Source organism: Neovison vison, chromosome 2 (genome assembly GCF_020171115.1).
Source record: "Neovison vison isolate M4711 chromosome 2, ASM_NN_V1, whole genome shotgun sequence".
NCBI classification, from domain to species: Eukaryota; Metazoa; Chordata; class Mammalia; order Carnivora; family Mustelidae; genus Neogale; species Neogale vison.
Genome location: NC_058092.1, coordinates 184950611 through 184965162, shown reverse-complemented (window position 1 = coordinate 184965162; position 14552 = coordinate 184950611). Strand labels below are relative to the sequence as shown.

At 44.1% G+C, this 14552-nt stretch overlaps 1 protein-coding gene across 3 annotated transcripts in view; it reads right to left on the bottom strand.

Annotated features, from left to right (window-relative positions):
• SGPL1 (sphingosine-1-phosphate lyase 1) overlaps window positions 1-14552 on the bottom strand; it is a 54422-nt gene that overhangs the window by 12215 nt on the left and 27655 nt on the right. For all 3 annotated transcript variants that reach the window (XM_044239705.1, XM_044239704.1, XM_044239706.1), the window contains exons 4-7: window positions 13422-13489; window positions 10245-10392; window positions 7629-7705; window positions 6108-6236 (exon numbers count right to left, since the gene is read on the bottom strand). In XM_044239705.1, coding sequence (XP_044095640.1) covers window positions 6108-6236; window positions 7629-7705; window positions 10245-10392; window positions 13422-13489 — 422 coding nt within the window. The remainder of the gene's footprint in view (window positions 1-6107; window positions 6237-7628; window positions 7706-10244; window positions 10393-13421; window positions 13490-14552) is intronic.

Sequence of the window (14552 nt, the reverse complement as noted above, 5' to 3'; positions counted from 1 at the left end):
AAGAAATGGGCAGAGGACATGAACAGACATTTCTGCAAAGAAGACATCCAGATGGGGGCGCCTGGGTGGCTCAGTGGGTTGAGCCGCTGCCTTCGGCTCGGGTCATGATCTCAGGGTCCTGGGATCGAGCCCCACATCGGGCTCTCTGCTCAGCAGGGAGCCTGCTTCCTCCTCTCTCTCTGTCTGCCTGCCTCTCTGCCTGCTTGTGATCTCTCTCTGTCAAATAAATAAATAAAATCTTTAAAAAAAAAAAAAAAAAAAAAAAGAAGACATCCAGATGGCCAACAGACACATGAAAAATCTCCACATCACTCGGCATCAGGGAAGTACAAATCAAAACCACAGTGAGATACCTACCACCTCACACCAGTGAGAATGGCTAAAATTAACAAGTCAGGAAATGACAGATGCTGGTGAGGATGCAGAGAAAGGGGAACCCTCCTACGCTATTGGTGGGAATGCAAGCTGGTGCAACTACTTTGAAGAAACAGCATGGAGGTTCCTCAGAAAGTTGAAAATAGAGCTACCCTATAACCCAGCAACTGCACTACTGGGTATTTACCCTAAAGATACAAATGTAGTGATCCAAAGGGGCACACACACCCCAATGTTTATAGCAGCAATGTCCACAATAACCAAACTATGGAAAGAGCCCAGATGTCCATCAATAGACGAATGGGTAAAGATGATGTGAGATAGATACATACACACACACACACACACACATATACATTGGAATACTATGTAGTCATCAAAACTCTCAAATCTTGTCATTTGCAAAGACATGGATGGAACTAGAGGGTATTATGCTAAGCAAAATAAGTCAATCAGACAAAGGTAATTATCATCCGATCTCTCTGATATGAGGAATCTGAGAAAGACCGAGGATCATAGAAGAAGGGAAGGAAAAATGAAACAAGATAAAACCAGAGAGGGAAACAAACCATAAGAGACTCTTAATCTCAGGAAACAAACGGAGGGCTGCTGGAGTTGGTGGGGATGGGGTAGTTGGGTGACGGTCACTGGGGAGGGTATGTGCTATGGGGAGTGCTGTGAATTGTGTTAAGATTGATGAATCACAGATCTGTATCCCTGAAACAAATAATACATTTTATGTTAAATATTTGAATTTAAATTTTTTTTTTAAAAAGAAAACTTTCTACATTTGTTCATTTGGTGAAGCTTAACATGAGGGGGAGAATAAGAGACGGGGATCTCTGGAATTTCATATAATACCCCCACAGAGGACAAAAACACCATTGGCTACAAAATCCCAGCGGTCAGGAGTTACATGGAAGATTAGCTGAGAGAAGTTAGTCATACTGTGATTCAGGAAGTTTTCACCAAACACATGCCCGTCACCCACTAAGTAATGCCACTGAACTTGGGCACAGGACGCCCGCCTGTTTATAGCCTTTGCACTTTTCTGCCAGAGGAGATGAAAATGCTTATAGCGGAGGTCAGCTCTGCAAATCAGCAGCTCGCCCTGTGGTCTAGCACAAAACCTCAGACTGTCACATGAGGACCCAAATGAGCTGTGAAGCAAGTCAGGAAAGGACCGGCAATGTCCAAGTCTCCAGTGTGTCAGCCCCTTACTAAGGTTCAGTAATGACCTACGCAAAAGGATTTCCAAACCCCTAGTTACCCAACACACATGCCCTATTTTTAGTCCAATAACTAATCAGATCAACATCATTATTTGTTGGGCAAACAGCAGTGTACTTCTGACTGTAAATGCAGGAATACCTAAATTCTACTTCTAATTTTTTTCTAATCCCCAAATTCTGTGTCTAAACATGCTATTAACCTCCCATTGCCTTCGACCCTCTGTGCCCAAAGAAAATTGGAAATTGTGTAAACAGAAGATGAAAGCTTCAATAACTACTAATGTTAGTCAGCTTCTTCCGACATTTAGAAAAACTCTTGCTATAATATAAGAGAAGTATGTCAGAGAATAAGAGGAGAACACGGCCTGTTGAGAGAATTTTCTTTCAGATGCTGTTTGGACCCAGAGGCCTTTGCACAAGCCAAGACTGTTCCCCAGGGCAACAGAAGTTCTTTCGGTATATGAAATCACTTCTCATCCATTACTAACAGAGCCAAATGAAGTTAGTAACAGGAAAGATGGTTTACACTGAAGAACAAAGAACCTGAAAAGAGCTTAAGAGCTTCAGAGCTTGGCCATGCGGCTCTGTCTTGGTTCCCACCTCCGAACTTTTTTCACTGAAAGCAACTCATCAAGAGAGAGACAAAGAGATAGAGACAGATACTGAGAAGAGTGAAAGAAACAGAGAAACTCAAAGTTCCCCAGAGGTAATTAGTTCTCTTATAAAAGTCTAAGTATTAGAAACGACTAAGGGATCTCAGACTCGATCCTTCTCCAGAGCCCCCGATACCACAGCAATGCAAAAATGCCCCTGGGGTTGGACTTGGGCATTAAGATGAAACACTGAACCCACCTCACAGCTACTTCCTCTCCCCTGGTACCTAAAAGTAGGGGGAAAAAAGCTGCAGAAAGCTATAATCGCAACCACCAAAGAAAAGAGAGAGAATACAATGCAATAAACTTCAAATACTGGCAATGAAAAAGACAGACAAGTTACTAAAGCACAGCAGAGAGCAAAACACAGTTCCCAATCCCTCTTCCAAGCCCTTCAAATTGTCCAGCGAGCCAGCAAAATCCTCAGGATTCTCATTAATACCCCTCCAAATCTTCAGAGAAGCAAGTGGATGGGGGTTCCTTATCTTCTGCTCTGTGAGTGGTAGACAAGGCAGCTAGGGAGAAACGGACAAAATGGGGAAAGAGAACACTGGGACCAACCCCTCAAAGTCATGGCTTCAGGGATATAGAATGGGTTAAAGAAATAATCAAAACCCAAAGGGTATTACTTTCTTCCAACTAGGCAGAGTGAACTCTAACAGGTAACTTTTAACAAAATCTCAGAAGAGACCCAGTTATTCTAGCACAGGTGTGGCCTGATATTCTAATACAAGAGGCCCTCAACCTAATGCTCTCCGATGAGAAATCAGCCAGCATGTGTCAGAACAAAATAGAATATTCTGATCAGCATGAGCCACAGTGAAAGAAAATGGCATGTTATCAAAAGATAACAGTCTGAGGAGGAGAAGGGAATTCCTCACCACTGTTTCTCACTATAGGACAACATGACAAGACGAAAAATTCAAGAAAGTAAGAGCTGAAGGACTGGACACCCAACCAAGAGAATAAGACCACAGACCTAAAACAGAGTACCAAACGACCCCGATACAGGAGTAGTAAGGACATGAGAATAGAATAAACACTGCCGAGAATAAAGATCAGAGCTTGGAGGAAAGGTTTAGGCAAGTTTAAGGCAAGTTTAGTGAACCCATATTAAAAAAAAAAAAAAAAAAAAAAGACAGAGACTGAAAGATCACTGCCTCTCCACACTTATATCCCTCTGGCTGGACACACATAACCAAAAGGTGTTTGGAGAAGAAACACGGGCATGGTCGCCAATCTGTCAAACTGTATTCTCTAAGAATAACTGAGTAGCCTAGGAAGAAAGTGGAGAAGAGCAGATCCAGAAGGAGAAGGCTGTAAAGTGTACAAAGATCACACGGAGGGAAAAAACAATCATGGAAATCCTATTTCCAGCACTATAGATCAGCCATCTTGGGCAGCCCCAAGGGAAACAACTAAAAAGCCTCATAAAACATTAAAATTTATTTTACATCCACCACTGAGCTTATAACAGAAAGGAATATACTGAACTCGAGCAGAGCAAAATCAAGAATCCTAGCAGATAAGTGAGTGCCAAAGCTGGTTTTAACTCTGAGGGCTTCTACCACCCTCTGAGACCCCCGACCCCCACCGTGACAAACGAACAGGAGGTAAACTGCGGACCTGTCCAAGGTCGAGAGTCTAACCGGAGATAGCTGGAGAACCTGGGACTTACACCCACATCTCGAGGGAACAAGAAATTAAAGCCCCACTGGTGCAGAAGATGACAGCTCGAAAAACTGCTTTCTCCCTGACCCGATGCTCTGGTAAAGCAGCATTGATGCTCTGGTAAAGAAAAATAAGGCTCTCTCTCAAGAATGACTCACGAGACAGCTCTCACGTGGGTCTGCAGCGTGAACTCACGCGCCCTCTGGAGGATGAGACTGCACCCTGAGCATCAGACTCAAATGGGTTCCCATGTGACAGCACCTCCCAGCACGTCCCCAGCAACTGCCAGAAGTAACTACACATGTTCCCTGCGAGAACTTCACTTCAATCTGGAGACTGAAGTTCCCAGAAAGATGTAAAAAAAAAAAAAAGTCACAAATATAAGGATACAAGAGGATTATGAGTGAAACCAGCAGAAACGGAGAGTTAAGACTCATGAGTAACAATCCTGTCTGATAATTCTATCAGACGCAGAATATAAAATACTTACACGTAACATATTTAAATGAACAAAACATAAGCCAAGGAAAGAAACGATAAAGAACCACCATGCAGGGACACCTGGCTGGCTCAGTCAGCAGAGGTTGCAACACTTGACCTCAGTGTTGTGAGCTCGAGCCCCACATAAGGCATAACACTTAAATAATACAGAAATAAATAAATAAATAAATAAATAAAATGAGCAAAAACCTAGTCTAAAAACAAAAGAATCCCCAGGTAGATTAAGACAAAATTCTCAAAAATTAAGCATACAGTAAATGAGGTTAAAAAAATAAATAAATAAACAAGGGCGCTTGCGTGGCTCAGTGGGTTAAGCCTCTGCCTTCGGCTCAGGTCATGATCTCAGGGTCCTGGGATCGAGCCCCACATCGGGCTCTCTGCTCACCAGGGAACCTGCTTCCCCCTCTCTCTCTCTGCCTGTCTCTCTGCCTACTAGTGATCTCTGCCTGTCAAATAAATAAATAAAATCTTAAAAAAAAAAAAAAAACTCAGTAGGAGAACTCAAATGCAGAGGACACATGGCTGAAGAGGGAATCCATGAAACCCCTGTACTCATCTCCCAGCTCCAACAAGCAGCACCTCACAGCCTGTCTTTCCTCCACCTGCAAACGCCCCCGCCGCTGTGGCTGAGAACACCTGCTCTTTCAACACTGATTACACCCCAACCAGGTGCGTGGCAGCCCTTCTTGCTCCAGCCCTCATGTCTCGCCAAACTCCTTTGTGCTGTTTGTCCCTCTGGATGTTTTTCCAGCTAATTTTGTATAAGTCTTATTCTATAAATTGGGTTAGGAGCCATGTAAGTATTTTACACCATTCTGAATGAAACAGGGCTCTTCAGACAAATGGCTGGCTTGGTGTCTGGAAATGCATAAAGCAACCCTGGAACATTTCAGCAAATAAAAGTATTTTGTCAAAAAAAGAAGGAAAGAAAGGAAGCTTTCAAAGACCACTTGAGTCATGCAACAAAGGACCCAGAGGCCAAAAATAAGAGGCTCCCACTGGTCAAAATGGGCTAATCTGAGCATCACTCAGAGCAGCAGCTCCGATGGACTGAAACACAGGGAGCAGTCTGTAATTTCCCCCACTGCTGACAGACATTTGAATTACTTCCAGTTTCCAACATCACGGACAATGCTGCTAGGAATATCCATCTATCCTGACACACACGTGCCAGTTTTCCGGGGGTATGTACCCTAAGTAGTGAAATTTCAGGGTCGTGAGATACATGTTTCTTCCACTTCTTCAGATGAGGCCAAACTGTTTCAGGCTTGCTTAACTGATGGTCTCTTCAGAGTTCAGAGAGTCGATGGCACAGGAGAAGGCCTACCTGCTGGGAGTATACTGGATGGGTCGAAGAGGGAGGGGGAAAAAGATAGGAGCAGACACAGCAGATGTGCAAAATATTTACAGTAACGGAATCCACAGTGCTGTCTTTCTAGTAACCTCAGATTTAAAATTTTTCAAAATATAAAACTGAAGGGGAAAAAAAAATCTTTAAAAATATACAATAAAATGCTGATGCTCTAAAAATTCCAAAAGTTAGCATTTTTACATTGCTGTTAATCTGATCTTCCTATCAATAGTCACATTACTTGTGTAACAAAATGTTTCCAACAAACTCTTCTATTTTAGGATAAAAACATAAGGTTATTGGAGGCCACCTGCATATACTCACACATCCACAGGAATCCGGCCCCCCATTGAACAGGGAACAAGCTATCCTCACAATCTCGGCCTCGATCTTGCGCAGTCCCGGGAAGATGTCTGGATGCAGTGGATTACTCCATGCAAAATCTCCATAAGCCTGCAAACCGATGCACACAGATATGAAGCAGGAGGGATAAATACACGGTATGGGACAGGAAATCATGCACTAGACAAAGGTTTCTAGATGCCAGGCACAACCCTAGAAACTGGAAAAACGGGAAGATATGTGCTGCCCTCCAAAGAAGCTCAAAATACAGTGGAGGAGACAGACTTGCGAATGAGTTATTTTACAATGTGGTTAGAGAGGAGATGTGGAAGTGGCTCAAAGCACATACTGAAACACCAAACAGACCCAGTTTGCAATCTTAGCTTTGCCTATTATTTCTTGCTGTGTCATGTGAGGTCAAAACACCTCTCTGAGGTTCAGTGCCCTCATGTGCTCAAGGAGACAATCATGGTCCCTACTTGAGAGGGTTCTAGCTAAGTAAGTAACATTAAGTATGCAAAGCCCTTAGGAGAGCATCTGGCAAAAAGCAGTCAGGTGTGTGATAGCAGAAGTATGCAAGTGATGAAAGGAGCCCTAAGGAGGGAATAACAAACAGCCTGAGGGGTCCGAGGTGTCTGTACAGGCAGAACCTTGACAGATCAATAGGAATTCGTCATTTTGAACAGGTGGAATGAAGGAGGGGAGGAAAACATGATAAGAGCAAGGTACACTCGGTGAAGAGGAAAGGCGGAAGTTCATATTTACATGGGAAAGTAACAGAGGTAGTTGAAAAACACAGGTGGGAGCCGGCTGAGGCTAGGGTTGCATTTTCTGCTATGTAAGCAGCTTGGGTTTTATCCCATAGATAGCGGGAAGCTATCTTTCAGTGGAAATCTTTCAGTGGAAAGATTTTTAAGCTAAGAAGTAAGCTCAGAGCATTATGTCAGGGTATAGCCGAGCCAAACTTATAGTATTTAGTAAGGTAGGAGCGGTTTCATAGTTACCATAATCAAACAAAGACCTTAAACACTGTTGAGTCCAATGCCAATGCCGAAGTGGGGTTTAGGAAATAAACTGGATTAGGAGAGGAAGAAGCTACAGGCAACCCTAAAGTCAACCAAAAAATGAGAATTATTTCAATTATGAGATCTGAGACTCAGGTGGTACAGGGAATGAGGGACAAGTGTCTGTTCCTCCTCTCTTCTCATCAAAGTATGTCTTGTCATTAATAACTTCAAGTGATGGGGAAACAGACACCTTCCCCAGTAATCTGCCTTCTACATGGGGCACCGATAAAGCATGGAAACATAAGTAATATTGTCCTTTTTTATGGACTGAAGATGTCTCTGACAATATTACCCATATTCACCTATGTATGGGTTAAGAGAAACTTTTCAACTATCCTTAAGTATTTTTGTTTTCTTACTACAAAAGGAAGGAGAAAAACTGAGGTAGTATGAAGGCCACAGACCACACACACTCCCTTGGGGTGCCAGCATTCACCTTCACCAGGAGTTCGGTGAGCTCCTCAGCCCCACTGTACACCGCTCCGGAGGCTTTCCCTTCCTGCCAGAAGATGTCTGTAGAGAAAGGTTAAGACCACTGGGTCAATAAACAGGAACCTCCCCAAAATACAAAGAAACACCTCTGGGTACAAAAGAAGAAAAAAAAAACTTTTGAGTAGAAACCCAAAGGTGTTCTTATGTTAAATCAAGAAAAAGAATTCCAATAAAGACTTATTATCATAGCAAAATAAAGATGAAAGTGTGAAACTACCAATAATAGTGTGAAAAAGACAGTAGGAGCATCCAGGTATAATACAGTCCAATAATGATGCTGTCATCATCCCCAGCGGCCTTCTACCAGTACCAAATTGTTCCTTTATCTATACTCATTTTCTGGTCTCTGTATGGCTAACTTGACTTTTTTCTCCCCTTCCTATCTAGTCAAAGGAAGTGTGAGAACTACGATGAGCAGAGTTGGCAGGAAATGCAAGGCGAAGTGCGAAATTTCTGTACACTATCATCAAAGGTGTAACCAGGGAACTGAATCCCTGACCAGACAAACCACGATGATGAACACACCAGCAGCACCCTGGTCTCAGCGGCCCTGGCCTTGCACAAGCCCCAAAACCACCCACAATTCCACCTCCAGTCTAAGGTGCTTCTCCAAAGACAGTCTACGTTGTATCAGTGATTCTGCTGATGTGGGTAGCAGGTACCTCTGATACAATACAGTTGTGCCCTACTGAGAGTGGGCAGTGACAAAGCTACCAGAGACACACTAACTGAAAACTGTCTCCACGGGCCTCACAAAGCCACACTCTTCAGCTCCAGCAAGAGAGCAAAAGAGTGAGTAGCGAACATCCAGACAGACCCCTCATTTTCAGCCAGCTCTGGCTTGATTCCATAGGACTTTCCCTCTTTCCTTAGAGGACACTGGACTGTCCCATGCATGTCTTCAGACCAGAGGCCACCAGCCCTTCAAAAACAGAATATGTGGTTTTGTTTCCTGTTATTTTACCGGTGTCAATGACTACTACTACTAACTAATTTACTACTGTCAATGACTCAGAAAAGGGAAGGCAAGGCAATATGGTGATAGGAATGTGCCCTGAAGATCAATGAAATCTTTAATATCCAGGTCTCAGCTGGCTGATCCCCGCTTTATATCACCTATAAATCCTGGACTGCAGCTAATTTTATACTATCCAATGTCAAAATCTCAACACATGGCAATTAGAAATTTTTCAGTGTATTTGCTAAAATGCAATGTGGTATCCTAGATTGGAGCCTAGAACATTAAAAAGGACATTGGTGGAAAAACTGGCAAAATAGGAACAGAATTTGCAGTTTAGTCAACTACTATTTTGACAAATGAATCACGGTCACTTTAGATGTTAACTTCAGGAGAAGCCAGGTGTATAGGAAACCTCTGTATGTATGAATTTGCAAATTCTCTGCAAATCTAAAATTATGACAAGCTAAAAAGCCTGTTTTCTAAAAGTACTTACAATACGATCTTACTTTGTAACAAACCTGCATTTGTGTTAATAGTCAACATTTTGGGGCACGTGGGTGGCTCAGCCAGTTAAGAATCAGTCTTTGGCTCAGATCATGATCTCAGGGTCCTGGGATTATGCTCTGCCTCTGGCTCCCTGCTCAGTGGGGAGTCTGCTTCTTCCTCTCCCAGCTGCTAGTGCTTTATCTCTCTCTCTCTCTCAAATAAAATTTTTTAAAAAAAGAGTCAACATTTATTGAGCACTTACTACATGCCAGGTATTATACATTTATATGTATGACTTTATTTAATCTTTGTAACCATCTTTTCAAATAATCCCCATCGTAGAAAGACAGAGACCATGACATAGGTTAAGTAATTCACCCAAAGTCACACCTTAAGTTGCCCAACCATGATGTGAATCCAGGCTGATTCCACGGGCGACACTCTGTTTTAAAAGACCTTTGCATTTTTTTAAAGTAATCTCCATATCCAAGGTGGGGTTTGAATTCACAACCCTGAGATCAAGAGTCACATGCTCCCCCAACTAAGCCAGCCAGGGCTACACTCTTAAACATTAAGAACATTAAGCTACTTGGTATATTTATCCTTCCCTTACATGCATGCGTATATATGCATCTATCTGTGTGTGTATGTTTATTACACAAAAACACTATTAAAATTCATATATATACACATATATATATACGCACACACGTGTGTAGGGGTGTGTGTGTGTGTGTGTGTGTATCTCATCTGTGTTTATCTTGTGATGATGGGATTTTCTTTTGTGCCTTTGTGCAGATTTCACAATTTCTGTAATGAATCTGCATTTTATTTTTATTACATATATATTCTCTCTTTCGAAATGAACTATGTTTTATTCAGGCTCAAAAAAGGAAATGAGACCAAGTTCCAGTTCCACTGTCTCTAAGATTTGTTTGCTTTATGGATGAAGGATGAATTTAAGCATAATTTTTATAATAAGAAATTCAGCCTCTTGAGACACAATGAACATGTAGGTTCCAGGGATGAAGCATTCTTCACCTACGACATTAAACAAGGACCAAACCGGCCACACTGGGAAAGCAAGCAGCGTGCGTTTGACCAGAATCATACCCATAGAGCTGTACTCCTTGAGCTTCTCCAGGACCGCAGCCGCGCTCAGACCTTGCGAGGGCAGAGCTCTTACATACTCTTTGTCCACTTTCAGGAATGACATGTTCTTGCTTATATCATCCTTGGTCTTGTTCACCTTCTCTTGGATCTCCAAAGGGAAGAAAGGCAAAGTTAAAAAGGATATGGAAAAATACAGGCCAGGGAGCAGAAGAACCAGTTATGACTCCGAGTCAACCACTCCGGGCTGGGCGCCACACGGGTGCGACAGAACAGGGATGGTATTTTTTTTCAATAGATACGGGGAGGTGCTGGCTGCTCAGCTCTTTGCTAGCATGTGAGACAGGCTCTTAGGAGTCTGAAAAGTCAACTTTCTTTCTGAATGTCAAAAATGCATTGTTTCCCTCCCCCACCCCTTCCTCTGGAATGCCCGACATCAGCCCTGCTTTACTGGGTTTGCTCGAGCCAGTGCCGGCACCTGTGAGCATGGGATCTGGACCATATCCGGTCCTGGCAGCAGCCAGCGTGTGTGCTGAAGAAACAAAGGTGGAACCACGAACGGCAGCCAGAAAACAGGCCACGTGCAGAAGGGATGCTGGTGCCTGTGCCAGTGATGGGCTCCGTCACCAGACACACACGGAGCACACCCAGAACGCGGAGGCCCTGTGCAACTCCCCACATGCGTGACAAGACCGCCGGGGACAAGGGGTGAGCGCACTCCATCTCCTCGGGCTGTCTGCTGCCTGTACTCCCTGAGGCTTCGGTGCTAGGGGAGTCGCGGTCCTTTCCGTGTGGTTTCTCCTTGGCCCTCATCCTCACCGCAACAGCCCGTGCTTTCCCTTCCCCGTTGCCCAACAAGCCCTGTGGGCCCGGGAGACACAGTGACCAGAACACACTAACTAGGCAGTACAAGTGAGAACAACTTCTGTTCTCACGGCGCTTCCCTGTAGCAGCAGACACAGAGAGTGAAAGTCAGGTGGTAGAAAGTGCTGGGGGAGGCAGAGCAGAGTTTTAAAAACACACCAAGCCATCAGGGGCTGCTATCCCTGTGCACTAGGGGACCACTGAGGGTCAGGCCTGAAAGAGCGGCTGCAGGCCACGATCTGTGAGCATTACAGCAAGACCATTTCAGCAACCTGTTTGTGAATATCTGAGGCCCAAGTTCTGACCCCAAATGTTGCAACTTTCCTATCTCTAGCTGTAGAGGATTAGAATAGGAGAGGCGCCTCCTAGATGCGGCCCCCAGCGAAACTGCAGGGAAAGTCGAGCCTGGGCAGGCAGCAGCAGGCAATGGAGGCCACGCCCAGGGTAGCGGGGAGACATGTGATGGGCATGAAAGCATTTTTAAAGTTGTACGTGGACTGTACTGCCTAAATGGCAAGCGCGCAGCAGGACCAAGCCATGGGAGCCAAGCTTCCACACCTAGACTGCTGCTGTAACAAAACAGAAGAGACACAAAACGATGATGATCATATTAGAAAGCATAGCATATACCTTTCCCCCAGTGCCTGCCTCAGAGCCTCAATCATATTCTAATTTCCTCACTGCATTTATTTCAAAATGAAATTCTTGTGTATTTGTTCATGTATCTATTTTCTGCTTTTCCCAGGAAAATTGCACAGATTGGGGACTTAGTCCCCAGCACCCAGAGCAGTACCCGATGCTGAGCACAGGCCCGCAAACCATCATCTGAGTAAGTGAATGTAGCGAAATGAACGAGACAGGGACGTATCATGCACACTCGCTCAAAACAAAGAACTATCTCTGAGCCTCAAAATCTGCTTCTAAAAAATGAAAGGTGTCTGCTTAGTTTCTAAGTGCCTTCCAATTCTGTTATTTTATAAATTTAAGAACGGGTTTTGGAACCCTAGCATTTATTTGTCCCAAAATCTGAAACTGAAGGAGAAATGTGTGAAGAAAAAGCAAAAAAATACGGGGAATGGAAAGGGGAAATGTTAGTATCCTTTGAAATCCAGTCCACTCTCTACGGTCGCCCTCTCTCTATCCTTTAACTCTAAAACGACTCAAGACAATTTCATTTTAGGGCTTAAGATGATTTAGGGTCAAATAAAAGCCCATCTATTCCCATTCCCCTTTTCTACCCCAATGACTATTTCCGCTTCCCTATCAGGAAGTGAACCTGAAAATAAATACACAGTTACTGGAGAGTTAGTTAGCGCAGGGGTCTGAATGGATTTTGGTAGAAAGGCTAAAGGTGACTGACATCTCTTCTGATTTGGCCAGGAAAGGGGAAAAGGGAAAGGGAACTGAAAGCCGAAAGTGAAAGAGGGACAGGCAGGGCACGTAGGGAGACGAAGACATCAGAGGCCATGTGCCTTCCTTAGGGCTCACATGGGGCCTGCCCTATTTATCTTCTGTGATAAAGAGCCGGTGGGAAGGGTACAGAGGTAACGGTCTCATCCTCAGCATGGGTGAGGGGACAGAGGACACAGAGAAGAGAACATACTGTGCTACAGACAGGTACAAAGAGCAAGAGAACAGAGCTCTCTAAGTTCAAGACCTGGGACCCACAGACCACAGCTGGGATCCGGCCCCTGGCTATTCAGGGAAACACAGCCAGGCTCATCCCTTTACCTACCCATGGCCCTGTGCTGCTTTCCTGCTCCAGGGGCAGACGTGAACAGTTCTGACAGATATGGTATGGCCTGCAAAGCCTAGAATGTTTCCTATCTGGTCCTTCATGGAGAAAGTCTGTCAACCCTGCCCAGCCATGGAAGTACCTGACCCAGACACACATCTCAAGTTAGCACAGCCGAACACTGCTCAAAAGCATCATGCCACTTTGGTCAGCTTTCCTAATTGTAAATTCTGTCTCAACAGGTGTCACCTGTCTCCTTTGGTCAAATAGATTGGAGAGAGGGTTCAGCTGGGTTTCTTAATCTTGGCACTTCCGACATACTGAGCCAGGTAATTGTCTGCTGGGCCCCACAGGATTTTAGCAGCACCCCTGGCTGTGTTCCACTGAGAGCCAACAGCATCCCACTCCAGTTGTGACAACCAAAGGCATCCTCAAACATTGTCAGATGTTCCCTGGTGGGTAGGGGGACAAAAATCACCCCTCACCCTGGGGAATTCACACTAGGTTCAGTAAACAGAAAGAAGACAGCATGATCATGGGGGTGGTGGGAGGGCAGAGAGATCTACACAGATTCCACTTACCTTGCGACCGATAATAGGCATCTTCCTGACAAGCTTAAAACATCTCTTTTTGAACCTTGACCACAAACCTAAAAGAAACAGAGGGTTCCGTTACCCAAATAAATTCCCATGGATAAGGTATGAACTCCTCAATGGGCCTCCTGCAACCTCACCCACCTACTGATCGTAAAGGTATCCTGTTTTAAAAAACCGTTAAATTTAAACTGCTAAAAGTAATGTATTTACATGGTTCAAATTTTTTAAAAATTGGGGTACCTGGGTGGCCCAGTCAAATTAAGCATCTGACACCTGGTTTCGGCTCCAGTCACCATCTTAAGCTCCTGGGATCAAGTCCGGAGTTGGACTCCACACTGAGCACAGCGTCTGCTTCAGATTCTCTCCCCCTCCTCCTCTGCTTCTCCCCCTACTCATGTGTACATGTGCAGTCTCCTTCTCTTTTTTTCTCTCTCAAATATGTAATAAATAAAGTCTTTAAAAAATTTTTTTAAATAAATACACACAGAGTTTCTCTCTTGGGCACTTGGCTGGCTCCATCATTTAGCAGCTGCCTTTGGCTCAGGTCATGATCCCAGGGTCCTGGGATCAAGCCCCACATCGGGCTCTCTACTCAACAGAAAGCCTGTGTCTCTCCCACATTCCTTCTCTTGCTGTGTCTCTATCAAATAAATAAATACAATCTTAAAAAAAAAAAAAGTTTTTCTCTCATTGATTCCCCAGATTTTCATCCTACCCTCAGGTAAACACTACTACTCTTGACTTCTAGAATAGCCATCTAGAATTTCTTTATGCTTATACAAGCAATAATAAAGATAAAATCTTATTTGCCCCACCTTTTAAACAAAAGGTAGCATTCGATAGCACTATACTAGACCTTGATATTCTATTTAGGCATACTCTCTTAAAGCTCAATGCTTCCTCATTCATCTGTATTTTTTTTTTTTTTAAGATTTTATGTATTTGAGGGGCGCCTGGGTGGCTCAGTGGGTTAAAGCCTCTGCCTTTGGCTCAGGTCATGATCCCAGGGTCCTGGGACCGAGCCCTGCATCGGGCTCTCTGCTCAGGGGGGAGCCTGCTTCCTCCTCTCTCTCTCTGCCTGCCTTTCCACCTACTTGAGATCTCTGTCAAAAAAAT